The sequence below is a fragment of the Protopterus annectens genome, chromosome 13.part0 (assembly GCF_019279795.1).
Source record: "Protopterus annectens isolate FY-2018-M chromosome 13.part0, PAN1.0, whole genome shotgun sequence".
NCBI lineage: Eukaryota > Metazoa > Chordata > Ceratodontiformes > Protopteridae > Protopterus > Protopterus annectens.
In genome coordinates this window covers 745811183-745826251 of record NC_056747.1, presented here as the reverse complement: position 1 = coordinate 745826251, position 15069 = coordinate 745811183, and the positions used below count along the sequence as shown (strand labels likewise).

The 15069-nt window shown below is 39.4% G+C and overlaps 1 protein-coding gene across 3 annotated transcripts in view; it reads left to right on the top strand.

Annotated features, from left to right (window-relative positions):
* SEZ6 (seizure related 6 homolog) overlaps positions 1 to 15069 on the top strand; it is a 2840429-nt gene that overhangs the window by 1119913 nt on the left and 1705447 nt on the right. For all 3 annotated transcript variants that reach the window (XM_044054437.1, XM_044054436.1, XM_044054435.1), the window contains exon 2: positions 2615 to 3463. In XM_044054437.1, the coding sequence (XP_043910372.1) occupies positions 2615 to 3463 (849 nt within the window). The remainder of the gene's footprint in view (positions 1 to 2614; positions 3464 to 15069) is intronic.

The window sequence follows — 15069 nt, the reverse complement described above, 5'->3', positions numbered from 1 at the left end:
TTTATAACAAGTCTTTAAAGATCTCCCTCCCAGGTTTGCTCAGCCTCCTCTGGTCTGCTCCAAGTATCCATTCAGTTCCTCTGTTTTATAACAAGTCTTTAAAGATCTCCCTCCCATGTTTGCTCAGCCTCCTCTGGTCTGCTCCAAGTATCCGTTCAGTACCTCTGTTTTATAACAAGTCTTTAAAGATCTACCTCCCAGGTTTGCTCAGCCTCCTCTGGTCTGCTCCAAGTATCCATTCAGTTCCTCTGTTTTATAACAAGTCTTTAAAGATCTCCCTCCCAGGTTTGCTCAGCCTCCTCTGGTCTGCTCCAAGTATCCGTTCAGTTCCTCTGTTTTATAACAAGTCTTTAAAGGTCTCCCTCCCAGGTTTGCTCAGCCTCCTCTGGTCTGCTCCAAGTATCCGTTCAGTTCCTCTGTTTTATAACAAGTCTTTAAAGATCTCCCTCCCAGGTTTGCTCAGCCTCCTCTGGTCTGCTCCAAGTATCTGTTCAGTTCCTCTGTTTTATAACAAGTCTTTAAAGATCTCCCTCCCAGGTATGCTCAGCCTCCTCTGGTCTGCTCCAAGTATCCGTTCAGTTCCTCTATTTTATAACAAGTCTTTAAAGATCTCCCTCCCATGTTTGCTCAGCCTCCTCTGGTCTGCTCCAAGTATCCGTTCAGTTCCTCTGTTTTATAACAAGTCTTTAAAGATCTCCCTCCCAGGTTTGCTCCGCCTCCTCTGGTCTGCTCCCTTTTATCCTCCTTCCTAGTATGGACCTACAAAAACCCTAATTTTCCTTTTTGATGCATTCTGCAAGCACCCTTTTCCTTCAGCTTTTGCTGCTTTTGATTTCTTTTTGCTTGTCTCCTTAAACTGTGCTTCCTCCGCCTCACCACCCTCTCATTCCCACTTTTTGTAAGACCTGGTTTTTTTTCGAACCACCAGTCTCATATTCCTGTGTAGCCAAATCGGTCTTTTGTAATTTTTTTTACTCTTTTTCACATCCTTGTCCTTAGTCCTGAATACTTACCCCATGACCTCTTTCCAGAGTTTAATAACCAAAAAAAAGTGTCTATAACTGTGCAGTCAAATGACACACTTACTAAAAAGGCTCATTTAGTGAGAAAGGAAATTGCCACAGAGGAGTTCCAAATATAAAAATCTATTTATTAGATTCAAAAAGAGAATTGTAGACAATTGGGTTCAAGCACTTTTGTCCTTTAAACTCACAGAACTTCAGAAGAAGAAGGAAAAAAAGTCCTGTTATTGAATTATATCTTTTCTGGTATAGTGTAGCACCAGACGGCTAAACTCCACATGGTCCAAGACATCAGTCAACTCCTAATACCTCTCTACCATTGAGTATGGAGTTTCTGCACCTACTTCTTACAAATTCAGATCACCCACGGGGTATTACCCTCATCCTTCTACCTTACCCCACTTTTTTATTTTCTCCCTCTCTCTCTCTCTTTCTCTCTTCCAGTCTCATACTGTCCTCTCTTGTTGTATAGTGTTACTACCTCTGTGCTTTTTTCTGGACTATTCAAAATCTGAACTATCATCATTTAGTAGTCCAGAAAACACCGTAAAAACTCTGGTATTATTATCATCTAGTAGTCCAGAAAACACCGTACAAACTCTGGTATTCCATTTATCAACATAAACAGAATGCCAGAGTTTGTTAAAACTGCAACTCAGCTTGACTTAAAAAAAACAAACATTGCTAATGCATCCTGAGTAGGTCATGATGAACAACTTGGGACAGCTGCTGCAGCTGCAGATATAAGGTTGTGATATACTCTGAGGGTTTACTTTCTAGAAGAAAAGAAGTAATGATTCTACTTTGCCAAGGCATTTGTAAAGCTGCTTGTAGGAGTACTGTGTGCAGTTCTGGATATCCTTCAATGAGGATTCTTCTGGATTTTTGCAAGGTATTCCTAAGCATTTAACGGAGGGGGGATAAAGTATGAGCAGAGAGTTACTGAGTTGGGTCTCTTTTCACCTGAGCAGGTAAGAGATAGAAGACACATGATACATGCACAAAATTGTATGTCAAGGAAATATGAAGGGGTCACCCCAAACACAAAGTACGGAGTTGAGGACTAGGGTGTATACAGCAGACACGTTTCCCCCTAGATGTGAGAAAATATCTCTTCAAGAAGATTTAATGCACTTCTGTGATCTTTAGTGGAGAAAAAAAATCTACTAAGACATTCAAAAACCCATATGATAGATGGAAAATGAAAAAAGGAATGCAATAATGAGATTTGTTTTTAATTTTCTCTTTTTGCTATCAAATAAATGAAATAAAAGAGTGTGTGTTGTATAAATTATATGCAAAATACTTTGTATTGTTGTTTTGTAGAGTTACTTTTAAAGCCAGTATGGAAACAAATACACATATAATTAAAAATACAAGCTGAGTACCAACCTTCAACCCTGCACATACCACAAACAAATGTCAGCAAATACTGTATACATTTCTGAAAAAAAAGCCAAAATCTGTTTTCAGGTGTCATGTTTTTGGGTTAAGTGACAGAACAGTATTCTGTATAATAGTAACAGTGCAGTGATGAACACAGAGTTTGCAGTCTATATAAAGTGTTACATTTTGACTTTTTAATTTTTCAGATTTGTATTCTGATAATCCAAATGCTGTCAGTGTTAAAGCCAGAAGAATCTTAGAGACATCTGCAGACAGAACGTCATCACCCACCACACAAAGTGCAGATAGATCACTACACATGGAAACTACAGCACTAACTCTACCTTTAATCAATCACCACCTATTGTTTGATGAACTTATTCATGAAACTCTTTTAAAGAAGGATTTTCATAGCCAGCAAGCATTTTTCACCGAGAGGGTGGTGGCAGACATGCACCCCACTTCTGCCACTTTTGCTTCATTAAAAGTGCTTGATCCTGCAATCAATGAGGTAACACCAGAAACTGATGACGCTTCTGTTTTCTCTGAACTTGCCACAGCGATTAGTATGACAACATCAACTCCACTGACAGAATTACCCAGTGCAACTGAGACACCAAGTGCTGTGACACCACTAGGTATAGATGCCAGTGATGGGAGACTAAGAGGTACTCCAGAGTTAGCAAACCCAGCATTTACCATCGGTTCATTAACAACTGCTGCTGTTAGTCCAGTGCTGTCAGAAGAGACAGCAGCCATACTTCCAAATAACAGTGCACATGCCCTCTACACTGAAACTCCAAAGATGGGAAAGTCTGAAATTCTTCACATTTCACCTGGAACTCAGGCTGTTACATTCATTACTCATGACACACCAGCAGCCTCAACTGTGACACCAAGAAAAAGGGCCCAACAAATGCAGAGTCCCACCAAACAACAGAGTGTAGCAGTAGCTTCTGATGCGATGCCAGTAACATCTGCCTCAGGAGATGATGAAGAGACTACCACAACAACCATTATCACAACAACAACCATTACAACACTGCAGTCTCCAGGTTAGTACCAGAAGGTTATAATTGATAAGAAGGGCACAGAGGGGATTTGGGATTCTGTCACATATTAAACTGTCAAGAGTTTCCTGCTGCTGCCAATTTGAGGCAGCTACAGAATGAGGTAGACAACACCATTGTACTGCAAATCCTATTAGTTGTCAGAATGATGCAAGTAGGCAGATGAAGATGACACCACTTGATAACTTCAGCCAGAGCTGCAAACCTTCTAGAGGGCTCTCTTCAAACTTGTATGAATATTTGAAGTAAAAAAAATTATTACAAAGAACAAACAGCAATGGCCACTCCAGTGGCATAGGAGATAGGAGATAAAGTCCTGACTACAACCCAGTTGACCTGGGTTCGATTAGTGGCTTGGGCAACTGACAGAAGTGGCAGGGAGGGATGGGAGGGTGGACTTATGGGCATCTACTTTGTTAAAACCTGATGGAGGCTGGGGAAGGCACATTGGTACGCATGCCTAAACAGGGGTACAGGGTAGAGACATGGCTGTGCTAATGTGGAGTCACGGTAACATGTTGCACATCTCCATTGTATGCCCATCCCCAGAAATAAAATTATGTCGATAATGGGGGGAAAATGGGTAAGGCATAAGTACCCCCCCAGATGGATGCACAGATATTCCAAGTCCCTGGAAGCCTAGTAACACAACCAGGCCCAGTAATACTTAAAGTCCATGAGGACTGAATATATCTGGCAGACCTGACATGGCCAGGTACTGTGGTGCTGGGCCAGTACCATTAAGGTGGGTGGGAGGACAAAAAAAGAATAAATAGTATTCTCATCTCACCAGAATTATAGGAGTTTCAAAATTACAACATAAGAGGAGAGTCAGAAAAGGCTGTGAAGTCACTATATCCAGTGAATTATAAGTAACAAGTGTTATGGAACACCCTTAATCTGGGGTTTGCAAGAGGCATCATTAAGGTTACAAAACAAACCACTGGTGGTGTGAGTTGGTATTATGGCCATCATTGTGTGAAACCTCGTGTGAGGCATGGATGTCCTTCTGGAATAATAAGTTATTTTTGCCTCCATCTCAAATAATCCCCAACCGCTAAGCCATATATGCCATATCTCACTAGCAGTCTTTGGTACCCAGCCCCGAAACCATGCATGCCATATGTCACTAGCAGTCTTTGCTTTGCTACCCGGCCCCTAAACCATGTATGCCATATCTCATTAGCAGTCTTTGGTACCCAGCCCCTAAACCATGCATGTCATATGTCATTAACAGTCTTTGCTACCCGGCCCCTAAACCATGTATGCCATATCTCATTAGCAGTCTTTGGTACCCAGCCCCTAAACCATGCATGCCCTATCTCACTAGCAGTCTTTGGTACCCAGCCCCTAAACCATGCATGCCATATCTCATTAGCAGTCTTTGTTACCCAGCCCCTAAACCATATATGCCATATCTCATTAGCAGTCTTTGTTACCCAGCCCCAAAACCATGCATGTCATATCTCATTAACAGTCTTTGCTACCCGGCCCCTAAACCATGTATGCCATATCTCATTAGCAGTCTTTGTTACCCAACCCATAAACCATGTATGCTATATCTCATTAGCAGTCTTTGTTACCCAGCCCCTAAACCATTTATTCCATATCTCATTAGCAGTCTTTGTTACCCAGCCCGTAAACCACGTATGCCATATGTCATTAGCAGTCTTTGTTACCCAGCCCCTAAACCATGTATGCCATATCTCATTAGCAGTCTTTGTCTTCATTTTCTGGCTGTGAGTTCCGAAGCTCCTGATATCACCGTGGTGTAGATAGTCATGTAATATCCAACCACCATGCTTTTAGGATGTGATGAGTTTTTTTTTTTTTTTGCCTGTAACAGCAAGTTATGTCTATTCTCACACCTTCTGATAGTGACTTGTTGCACACACACTGGCCATGTTGCCTTGACAGCAGTTTTGTCAGAAGGGTAGGTTTTAGCCATTGGGCATGGTGGACAGTTCAAGCCATGGACATGATAGAAGTACTACAGTTAGAGTCTGATAGATAAGGCAGTTACTTGTATATAAGCCTAAGGATATGAGATGGTTAAAACACTCAGTATAACAGGGTGCACACTGCAGAATTAAAGTTAAGTGGTGATACTACCCTGACAGTTTGTTGTTAGAAAATCAAAGAAACTCTTTCTTGGCAGACAGGCATGGCTCCAGCTCAAGAGGGAGAGGATTCCATTTGGTGTGCTGTGTGTAATGGGGATCAGTCCATAAAATATATTAAACAAGCTTTCAGACATGCCAGCATACAGTAGCTCTCAACCTTCCATCTCCAAAATGAGGAACACTAGCCCTCATAATGTGGAACAAATGGGCAAAATGTGGAACATGTACTAATGGCTTACTAACAACTTCAGCGAGTAAGGTCATAGGATGGTTAAAATATGCTATCTTTACTTATAAAGATGATCTTTTAATGAATTAATATGATTTATTTCTATTTACCATGGATTTCACTTAAACAATTCCCAACACTGAATGTGTTGCAGACCCTTTCAATGTGGAACTTCGTGGAACTTTGAGGAACATGAACTTTTTAAGACCCTAAATGAGGTACGTTCCTCGTAATGAGGTACACTTGAGAGGCATAAGTAGAAACTACCAGTTTGGTAATATTATATATTATATAACTCAGTAAGGCCTGTTAAGCGTATGACAAGCATGTTTTTTTATACGAGGCTGACAAGGTGCAAAGGTGGGATAAGTGTCTTGTTCAGATTTACAAACTATGCATATGTAGAAAGGGAGGCTGACAATCCGGTTACAGGGATTACCTTATTACACCTGTCCTTTAAACCAGCCATAGTATATGGCAGTTTCGTTAGCTAGACGGAGTCTTTTTAGTTGTAGCAAACTACAATCACCATGCCAGAAAGATCCATTCAGCACACAGCTGAATTAGTTTGTAGATCCTGTCATTAAGACAGTGGCGGGATGTTTATGAAAGACTTTAGTATTTTTTTCTCTAATTCATTCTTCAACATTCACTTAATTTTACTTAGAGCTAAGACAGACCCAGGGTCTGTTCTGACACTCAACAGGCCCAAAACAGAAAAAAAAAACAATGCAGGACAGCATTCCAGTCTATCACAGTATATGTGCTCATACAAGTGGCCTGTGTGCTCGTGCACACACATGCATGGACGTGCACACACACACACACACAATTGTGGGTGATTTAGTGGATTGTCAGTCCTCCTATCAGTATGTCTTTGAGATGTGTGAGGAAGCTGAAGTACCTAACAAAGATAACTGCATACATTCAAACTCCATAGAGGACACACTCCAGGCAGGAACTTAAACTAGAAAATGCAGTGTTGTGGGGGAGCAATAATAACTGCTGCATCACCATGTTATGTAAAAACACTTGTACACTTTTACATCACAGATATCCATTTAATTGAATGGCATAGATAACTTCATGTCGACTATTCTTTAAAACATAAATAAAAATTGAACTTGCATGAAACAAAGCTGCAGAATATCACACAACCTACATATTGTCAGTGCAGGGCATGTTTCCAGGCATCCAGCTACATGAGCACATGCCCAGTGAATCAGAATGTTTCCACCTTCTGCAGTCTGCAGAGAAACCTGACTATAGGAAAGATGACCATTTTTGCAATGGAGTTATTTTAAAAAGGTAAGAGATTTCTTTTTATGATGACACTGGTGTATAATATGAATAACCATCACCCAGTCATGGGTAAAGTTTATTCATGAGAACAAAGTCTCTTATAGGAAAACACAACCACTGATGGATAGATCTGGTCTCACCTATGAATAAGTAGTGGTTATTAATACACTACTTAATGGTTCATTACCTTAACCACTTGGGTAAACCTCCAGCCCAGCAGAAGAATGCTTATTGAATAGATGTTACCAAAGAGCTGGACTGGATTCAGGAATGCCTACACTAAGGGTACACCATTCTGAGTGAATAGACAACACAAGTATAACTCCCACCTATTTCTCTTCATTTTAGTTTTTCTACTGATTTCTTGGAGCTTTAAATATTGAGGGGGGATTCATAAAAGTTATCACAAAGTGCCATCTATGTGTAAACTTGATATAATTCTTCTGAGTGAATAGATATCTCAAAAAATGTGGTAGGGATGTTCTTGAATACAGATCATGTACACTTAGCGTAGGAGTTAATGAATCTGGCCCATTGATTTTACAACACACTGAAAGCCAATAGTATAGCAGAGGGGTAGTTTCACCAGGTACAAAGTGTTGGGGGTTACAATCATGAAGTCCAGTAACTGCATTATTTTCTTATTTCTTTTTGCTTTGCTCTTCCAGTAAAGAGCAGAGGTGGGGGCTGTATCTGTTCAGAGAACAGCCCCAGGCACCAGAAAAGCCAGGTATGCCTCTTCTGAAAGCCTATGAAATACTTGGGTGACATAGCACAATGGATAAAGAAATAACTAAAAGGACATGGAACCATCTGATGGATTAGATACAGGGGTGACCATAAAAAGGTACTCTGTGATCAAGAGCATCACAAATGAAGTTTATGAAAAATACAATAAATTTTTTCTGTACTAATTGTGCAATTTCAATTTCTTTGTTCTTATTATTACTTTTCTCTTACATCAGCAGGACAGTATCCCTGTGAGGCAAACAATACACTTTGCTTTGCAGTTTTACTTTGCATTTTTATAGAAGTTTTGATAGTGTTATCATATATATGTTAAGTAATGACTCAGTCAGGACACCGAACCTTTGTTTAAAACTTTTCATTATTTCTAACATCAGCTTAAACTGATTCATTTGGTCTCCCCAGTCCTAAATAATATAGTAGCACCATATGGCCCTTTAAATATTTATTGAAGGCATGGAGCCTGCATATCAATGGCTCCCTCTTAAAGTGTCTGCACTTGTAACACTGAGTGCCAACACACCAAAAAAAAAAAAAAAACTGAAAAGCCAAGAGAAGAGCAAATAATTTTGAACATCACTCTTTTTTAAACTTTTTTGTTGTTGTTGCAGGATGACAAGCCAAGCCCCCTGTACTCCTCAATTTGGGGTCAATACCTCACACCCACCAAACATATATATATATATAACAAAATATACCAATACCAAGAGAGAGAAGGGAACATTCCAAGAAATGTCAGTCTTGGACTTGGTATATGTAAGTCCATTATTTTAGCCATTCGGTCTCTATATAATGAGACTTGCTCATATGGGTCCAGACCTGTTAAATGGATACCAGATCAACATATCTTGTAAAGTTGGTTCAACTGCCAAGGCACAGGCTGTCTCTGTGGATGGAGTTCTTATGCTTTCCCTACCAGAGGATCAACAATGAAATATTCTCCGGTATCCTGGTTTGGGCTATAAGGCGTGGAATGGTAGAATAATGACTTCACTGCATATTTTGGCACATCATCCATACCATTAAGGAGGTGATTAATATTATGGAATGTTGTAGTTTAACACAGAGGGTTAAGACTTTAGTACCTAACAGGTTTTATCCTGTAGTACAGGGTTTGGTTAATCCAGTTACTGTTTTTTCTCTTGTGTGATTCTGAGCAAGTCACTTAACCAGATTCCTTTTCACATCTGAGAAGAGGTAACTTGTGCCTAATGGGTTTACCTAATTAACAGATAAATAAAATATTTTATTTAATTTATTTTATTTTATTTTACAATTTGTTTACAAGGTAAATGAACCAGTCAGTTTGCCCTTTTCAGTCATTTTCTGGGTATAAAAATGAAGCAGAAAAATACATACCTACAATGCAAAACAGAAGCATTCATACATACATGAGTGCATATCAATAAATATACTGAAAGTTAAATTGGGTGATGTAGATAGTATTAATATTTAGTAAGGCATGCAATAGAATCCTAATAAGTACATATATTTATAACATTGATATTTGGCCAAATTAAGCTAAGACTTAATATGACTTGCCAAAAGCATTGATATTTTGCAAAGCCTACTAAGGCTGGTATTCACAGTCAATGCAATTACGCGTCGTGAGAATTTCTGCAGGCTGTACTTATGCCCAGCTTCATCATGATTCATAGATGGTACCTGCACTTATGCACCTGAGAGAGTAAACTGTCTTTTGGCTTTTCCCGGTTAGGGGTTGCCACAGCGGAACTCCGGTCCGCTAATGATTGGCAGTAGATTTTTACGTGCTGGCTTGTCAGGCCTAACGCACAACCTTCAATGAAGGAACGCCCATTCACGCATGTCGACACACAGAAGACGCTGTAACTAAGAATCAAGTGTGCAACGTCTAATTGTGAGGTGACAACGCTACCACAGCACCACCACTGCAGTCATGAGAGAGTAAAGAGGTATAAATTAGGAATGCCTGAAATTTATGTGACAATCTTATATAAATTAGCAGCTTTCCTATTTTTTGTGATTGAGTCACTTATTTTATTTGCTTCTGCACTGCACACATATGCTTTATAAAAGCTGAAGTCACACCTTTGATATCTACTTTGCAATCAATAAAGATGCTTGCAGTAGCTGCCACCCTGGCTATTTCTTAGTGTCAGCTGGTTGTCCTGGTCAAGCCAAAACCACTGGTGCCAGCAGCACGCAGTGGCCATAAGGCACAGATATAGGCAAAGACTGACTCATTTTAACTTTTCTGACCAAGAAATAGTAAGGGCTTTAGTGAGTTTGTATGGCCCACACATGAGGAGTGGGATCTGGATGCATCGTCTTCCTATGCCTGTAAACATCAGGTTATGCATAGACTTCTTGATACTTGCTACAGGGACCTTCTAGAGACCAGCTGGGGGACAAGTTGGGTTTCTGCCACAAGGACACTTCATCAGTTCCTGCACATACTCTTTGCATGTCTAAATCAGTGTATTTATCTGCTACTGTTGCCTCAAGGCCGAGCTAGAACCATGAGTGCCTTATACATTCATAGGGTCACAGGGGTGTACTAGGCTAACAACCACTGGGGCCTTTTAAAACTTAGCCATGCATCCCAAATCTCTGACAAGCTTTGGTATTCTTGGTAGTGTAAGCAGGGACTTGGGAGATGAAACATTTACAAGCAGGCACCTGGGAGATGTAACATTTACAGGATGCCTTTGTATTCATTAGAGACATAGGTGTCAAGCCAGAGATAAATTTCTGGTTCCCCATCCAGTTGTCCAAGTTACACTTGAATTACATCAGAGAGCGGGTTTTATTTATATCATAGGCAATATTTATGTCTTTAGATTGGGTAAGTTTGATGCTGGTTGTTTTGCTGATATGCAGGAAGTCCATCAAAGTGCGGTCTGATGATGCCTTGTATGCCAGGCATAGATGTCCCCGCAACAGCCTATAGGAGACAGAATACAGGGCTAGAGCGTTGAGATTTTCTGCATAGGACAGGTTATTTATGCCCTTCATTTTTTTTAGTGAGGAATCTCTGTGAATCTTCCAATTGCTGGATGTGCCTCATTCAAGACATACCCAATGGAGCATTGTACTCATTGATAGGTCTGAGGAGAGCTGAGTACAGTGGAACAATGACCTCTTTGGACTGATGCCATGCCTTTGTTTACAAGCTGCACAGTGTAAAATGATTTCCTGATTACCATCAACACATGATTCAATTATTGTCTGTGTGTGCCCCCAAGTCCCTGACTACTGAGTCGAATCTGAAGGGCGTATTGCCAATATGTTAGTTAGCAGGGGTAGATAACTTTTCAAAGAATACTATTATGCATTTCTTGGCACTTAGATTTAGTCCATGGCTCTGAAACCATTTATTTGTCTGTGTGAGACATTCTTCGAGAATATTAGTATCAGTGGGGGATTCTATGACTTCTAATTTGCTATCATCTGCAAATTTGGTCAGCCAGGGGCCCTTGACATTGGCTTTGACTTCAGAGAAGTAGATGCAAAAAAGGAGCAGTCCAAGGACTGATCCCAGAGACACTCTGATGGAGAAGGGCTTCTTTCCCGGGTCCTGTACGTGAGCCAGCTGGCTATTGACAGGGGGATATAAGGCTTTATACCTAATCTCTTGAGTTTATCAGCAGTGCCCAAGTGGAGTATTGTGTTAAATGCCTTGGCCAGGTGAAAGAAGGCAGTATAAACAGTTTTGCCATCATCCATTGATTTGGTGACCATCTCAGAGAAATGTACCAGGCTGACTAAGCATGACCTAATCCTAACAAAACCTAACTGGGTTGGATCCAGTGTCTGGATGTTTCCTATATCATTATTGATCATTTCCATGATAATTCTTCCCATGGATTTGCATATGAGACCTGTGAAACTTATGGGTCTGTAGTTTCCAGGGTCAATGGAGACCCCTCCTTTCATGAATCATAAAGCCCATTTAAAGGCTATGGTTAAATAGTGAGTCATGCTATTTAGAAGACATCCTGAGTTATTGTTGGGATCCATCAATGCAGTGTTTTGGGCCTTAGAGAGAGCATTGAGGACCTCTTCCCTAGTGATAGTTGGGGAAGTTATATTTGATAGTATTTCCTGAGGAGAGGCTGGGAGAGAGAAGGGTAAAGTCTATGGAATGGCATGATTTCTTGAGATGCTTGATTCAATAGATTGAACCCATGTAGCCATTAGAGCCTTATCAGTGGATTGGCTGTGGTATAACTTGTCTTCTATAAGTCAGTCCAACCTGTACTTAACTGTAGACTGATAACATAATTATTTACTTACAATAGCTGCGGTTGTTGCTGTTGTTGTAAGCATTTGTAGGGAGCATAAAATTGGTGAATGGTAGTGCCCCACTTTTCTGTAACCTTTATTTATGAAAATAGCCAAAAAAGAACCAAATTCATGTGTACACAGCTGTACAAAATGACATTTTATACTTTTCCACTTGTCATTCATTAGGATGCAAAGCATAAGTATCTGACTACCATTCCTCTCAGCTGTAGTTTTTCGCAGAATATCCACATTTTTGCCTCATATTTTTGGTCAGTTTCTCATAAAATTGTGGTTTTTTTTGCAAATCATTGAGGGTTGAAGTCAGAAAATAAAGACAGACATTTGAGTTTCAGACTTCATGCCCTTCAGAAAATTCATGCTAATACAATACTCGTTAGTCTATGAACTTTTAAGTTTGTAAGAGCAATATATATAAAAAGTGTCCCTATTTTGGGGCTTTTGTACCCCCATTATTTATGGCTTTGTCCAGATTTCTTGCTGTAAGAGCTTGAGAGGTATGCTGACTACATAGCTAATAAATATATGCTTCTTGCAAGCAGATTTCCCTAAAGTAAACAACTTTATTTGGATTCATACTAATTTCTAACTATTCAGCTTTTTGCTAATTCCTTTTAATTTGATTGCACTCTTCCCAGACTATCAATGACCAGCAAGGCTCAGACAGTGCAGTTCAAGATGGTGCACTGAAGTCTATTGGCATAAATTGACGCCAGTTTAGAAAATTACTATGCAAATGAGTCTCGGCAAAGCTAAGCTCTAAGAATCACACCATTACTGAAGAGTGTATCCCTTTCTTAAGATGTTTAATGATTTCAGCTTTTCGAGGTGAGCTGCGCTGAAGGGTGTTGAGTGTGGGAGTATACCTAAGGTAATAGCAATTCTCAGTAACAGTAAAGTGTGCCATATCTTTTGTAGATGCATGTACTGGGTTACTACGCAATAGATCTGTCCTCTGTCATACTAATATTGTGTCCCTAATCCCCTTAGAAAGTGCTACCTATGCTTTATATAAATGTCTGAAAAATAAAAATGAACAAAATTAAATGTACTGCTCTAGACTTCTTAACAATGTCTACTGGATGAAAACAGAGTATGCATAAAAAAACTTCACCTCATGGCAACACAACTGTTATGCCTAAAAAAAATGTTAAATCATATTGTTTTCACATATGTGCATACAAATGCCTCCCAACACCCTAACAAGTGATAACAGCACAATATCTATGTATTGTACTACAGAATGTCGCCATATGAAACAGTGGTACTAAAAATAAAATTGTGGAAGTTCATGTGAGTGCTGCAGTTCATTTAGTAAATCAATCTTCACACTGCTATCACTTCCATAGGTACTACCCCTAGGGTTGCATGGGTTGAGCTTGGTGATCTCATACTTCAGAGGGTGTGCTTCACACCCTTTCTTCACCTGTATCGGGCTTACATACTTTAATCTTGTTCTGGGACTTTGGAAGGATGGCTTTTGTTAAAGCCCAAGGTCAAGCCTCCTGGTCAGATAAGCAGACCAAGATCCCTCTCTACCTGATGCAAGACTTGTACCTGCAAAAGTTGGAGTCGGCAATTGCTAGCACTGAATGGAAAAAAACTAACATTTGGCAGGAGCTGGTAGACAACATGTCCTCCGTGATAAAGATCTCCAGCTCTGGTCAGCAGTGTAGGCACAGGTACAATAATCTGCAGAGGCTGATGAGGGGCCAGCTAGCCAAGTGAGTTTCAGAGGTCCAAGGCAGAAGCCCAGAATTCTATATTAAGTACTTTTTATTGTTTGTTTACTCAGACGGGTGCTAACTATGTAAAAATATGTATATATGTACAAAAAAAAAATATATATATATATATATGTGTGTGTGTGTGTGTGTGTGTGTGTGTGTGTGTGTGTGTGTGTGTGTGTGTGTGTGTGTGTGTGTGTGTGTGTGTGCATGTGTGTGTATGGATATATCAGCATTACTATTTTAAATGACTGTTTTATCTATACCTACAAGTGTGTGTGTGTGTGTGTATATATATATATATATATATATATATATATATATATATATATATATACACACACACACACACACACACACACGCATGTGTGTGTGTATGTGTATACATTATGTTAAATGAGAAGAAAAAATATACATAATATTTTTAAAAGTCATTGCAAATGCTGAATACAAAGAAATATCTAGGTCAAAAAGTATTCATGTACTGAACTATTAAAGAATTAAGATTAATTTCTACTGCTTAGTCATACCCAGAAATCAGCTATTAGGGTAAAACTCATGTATAAATGATATATTTCAATAATGTTTTTGATGAGTTTCAGAAAGGTTACTGCAGATTTGCTCTACACAGCTAGGCACCATACCCAAGGTAGCATGGGGGTGGGGAGAAAGCAGTATATGACCAGCATACTATACAGTTTGTGATTTAAGTTATTGCTTGGTTTAGTGTTTACTTAATTTTATTATCTAATAATTGTACACTATACAAAAATGTAACTTTCCTTCCAGAACTTGACTAACTGGTAATTTTGCCATGAAGATCACTGCAGAAATGGTTAACACATCCCTCAACCCTCTACAGACACTGTTATGCCTTTGAATGTATTAAATGGGGAATGCTGAATTCATGCAGTAACCCTTTCTTGTCGATCAACACCATTTGCTTAAGAAAGTAAATGAAAGATTGTCAGGGAATTAGCTTTGCATTTGTCCAGCAAAGCCTAGTGTATTGCTTAGTTAAGTTAGGCTACCATGATATCACATCTGTTATGATAAATATTTTTTTTCTTTTTTTATCAGCTATAATCACATGAATGGCATAGATAAACAACTTTCCATTCATTAATTTCTAATTTACATAGCTGAAGAGGAACATGACTATAATAGTGCACAGGC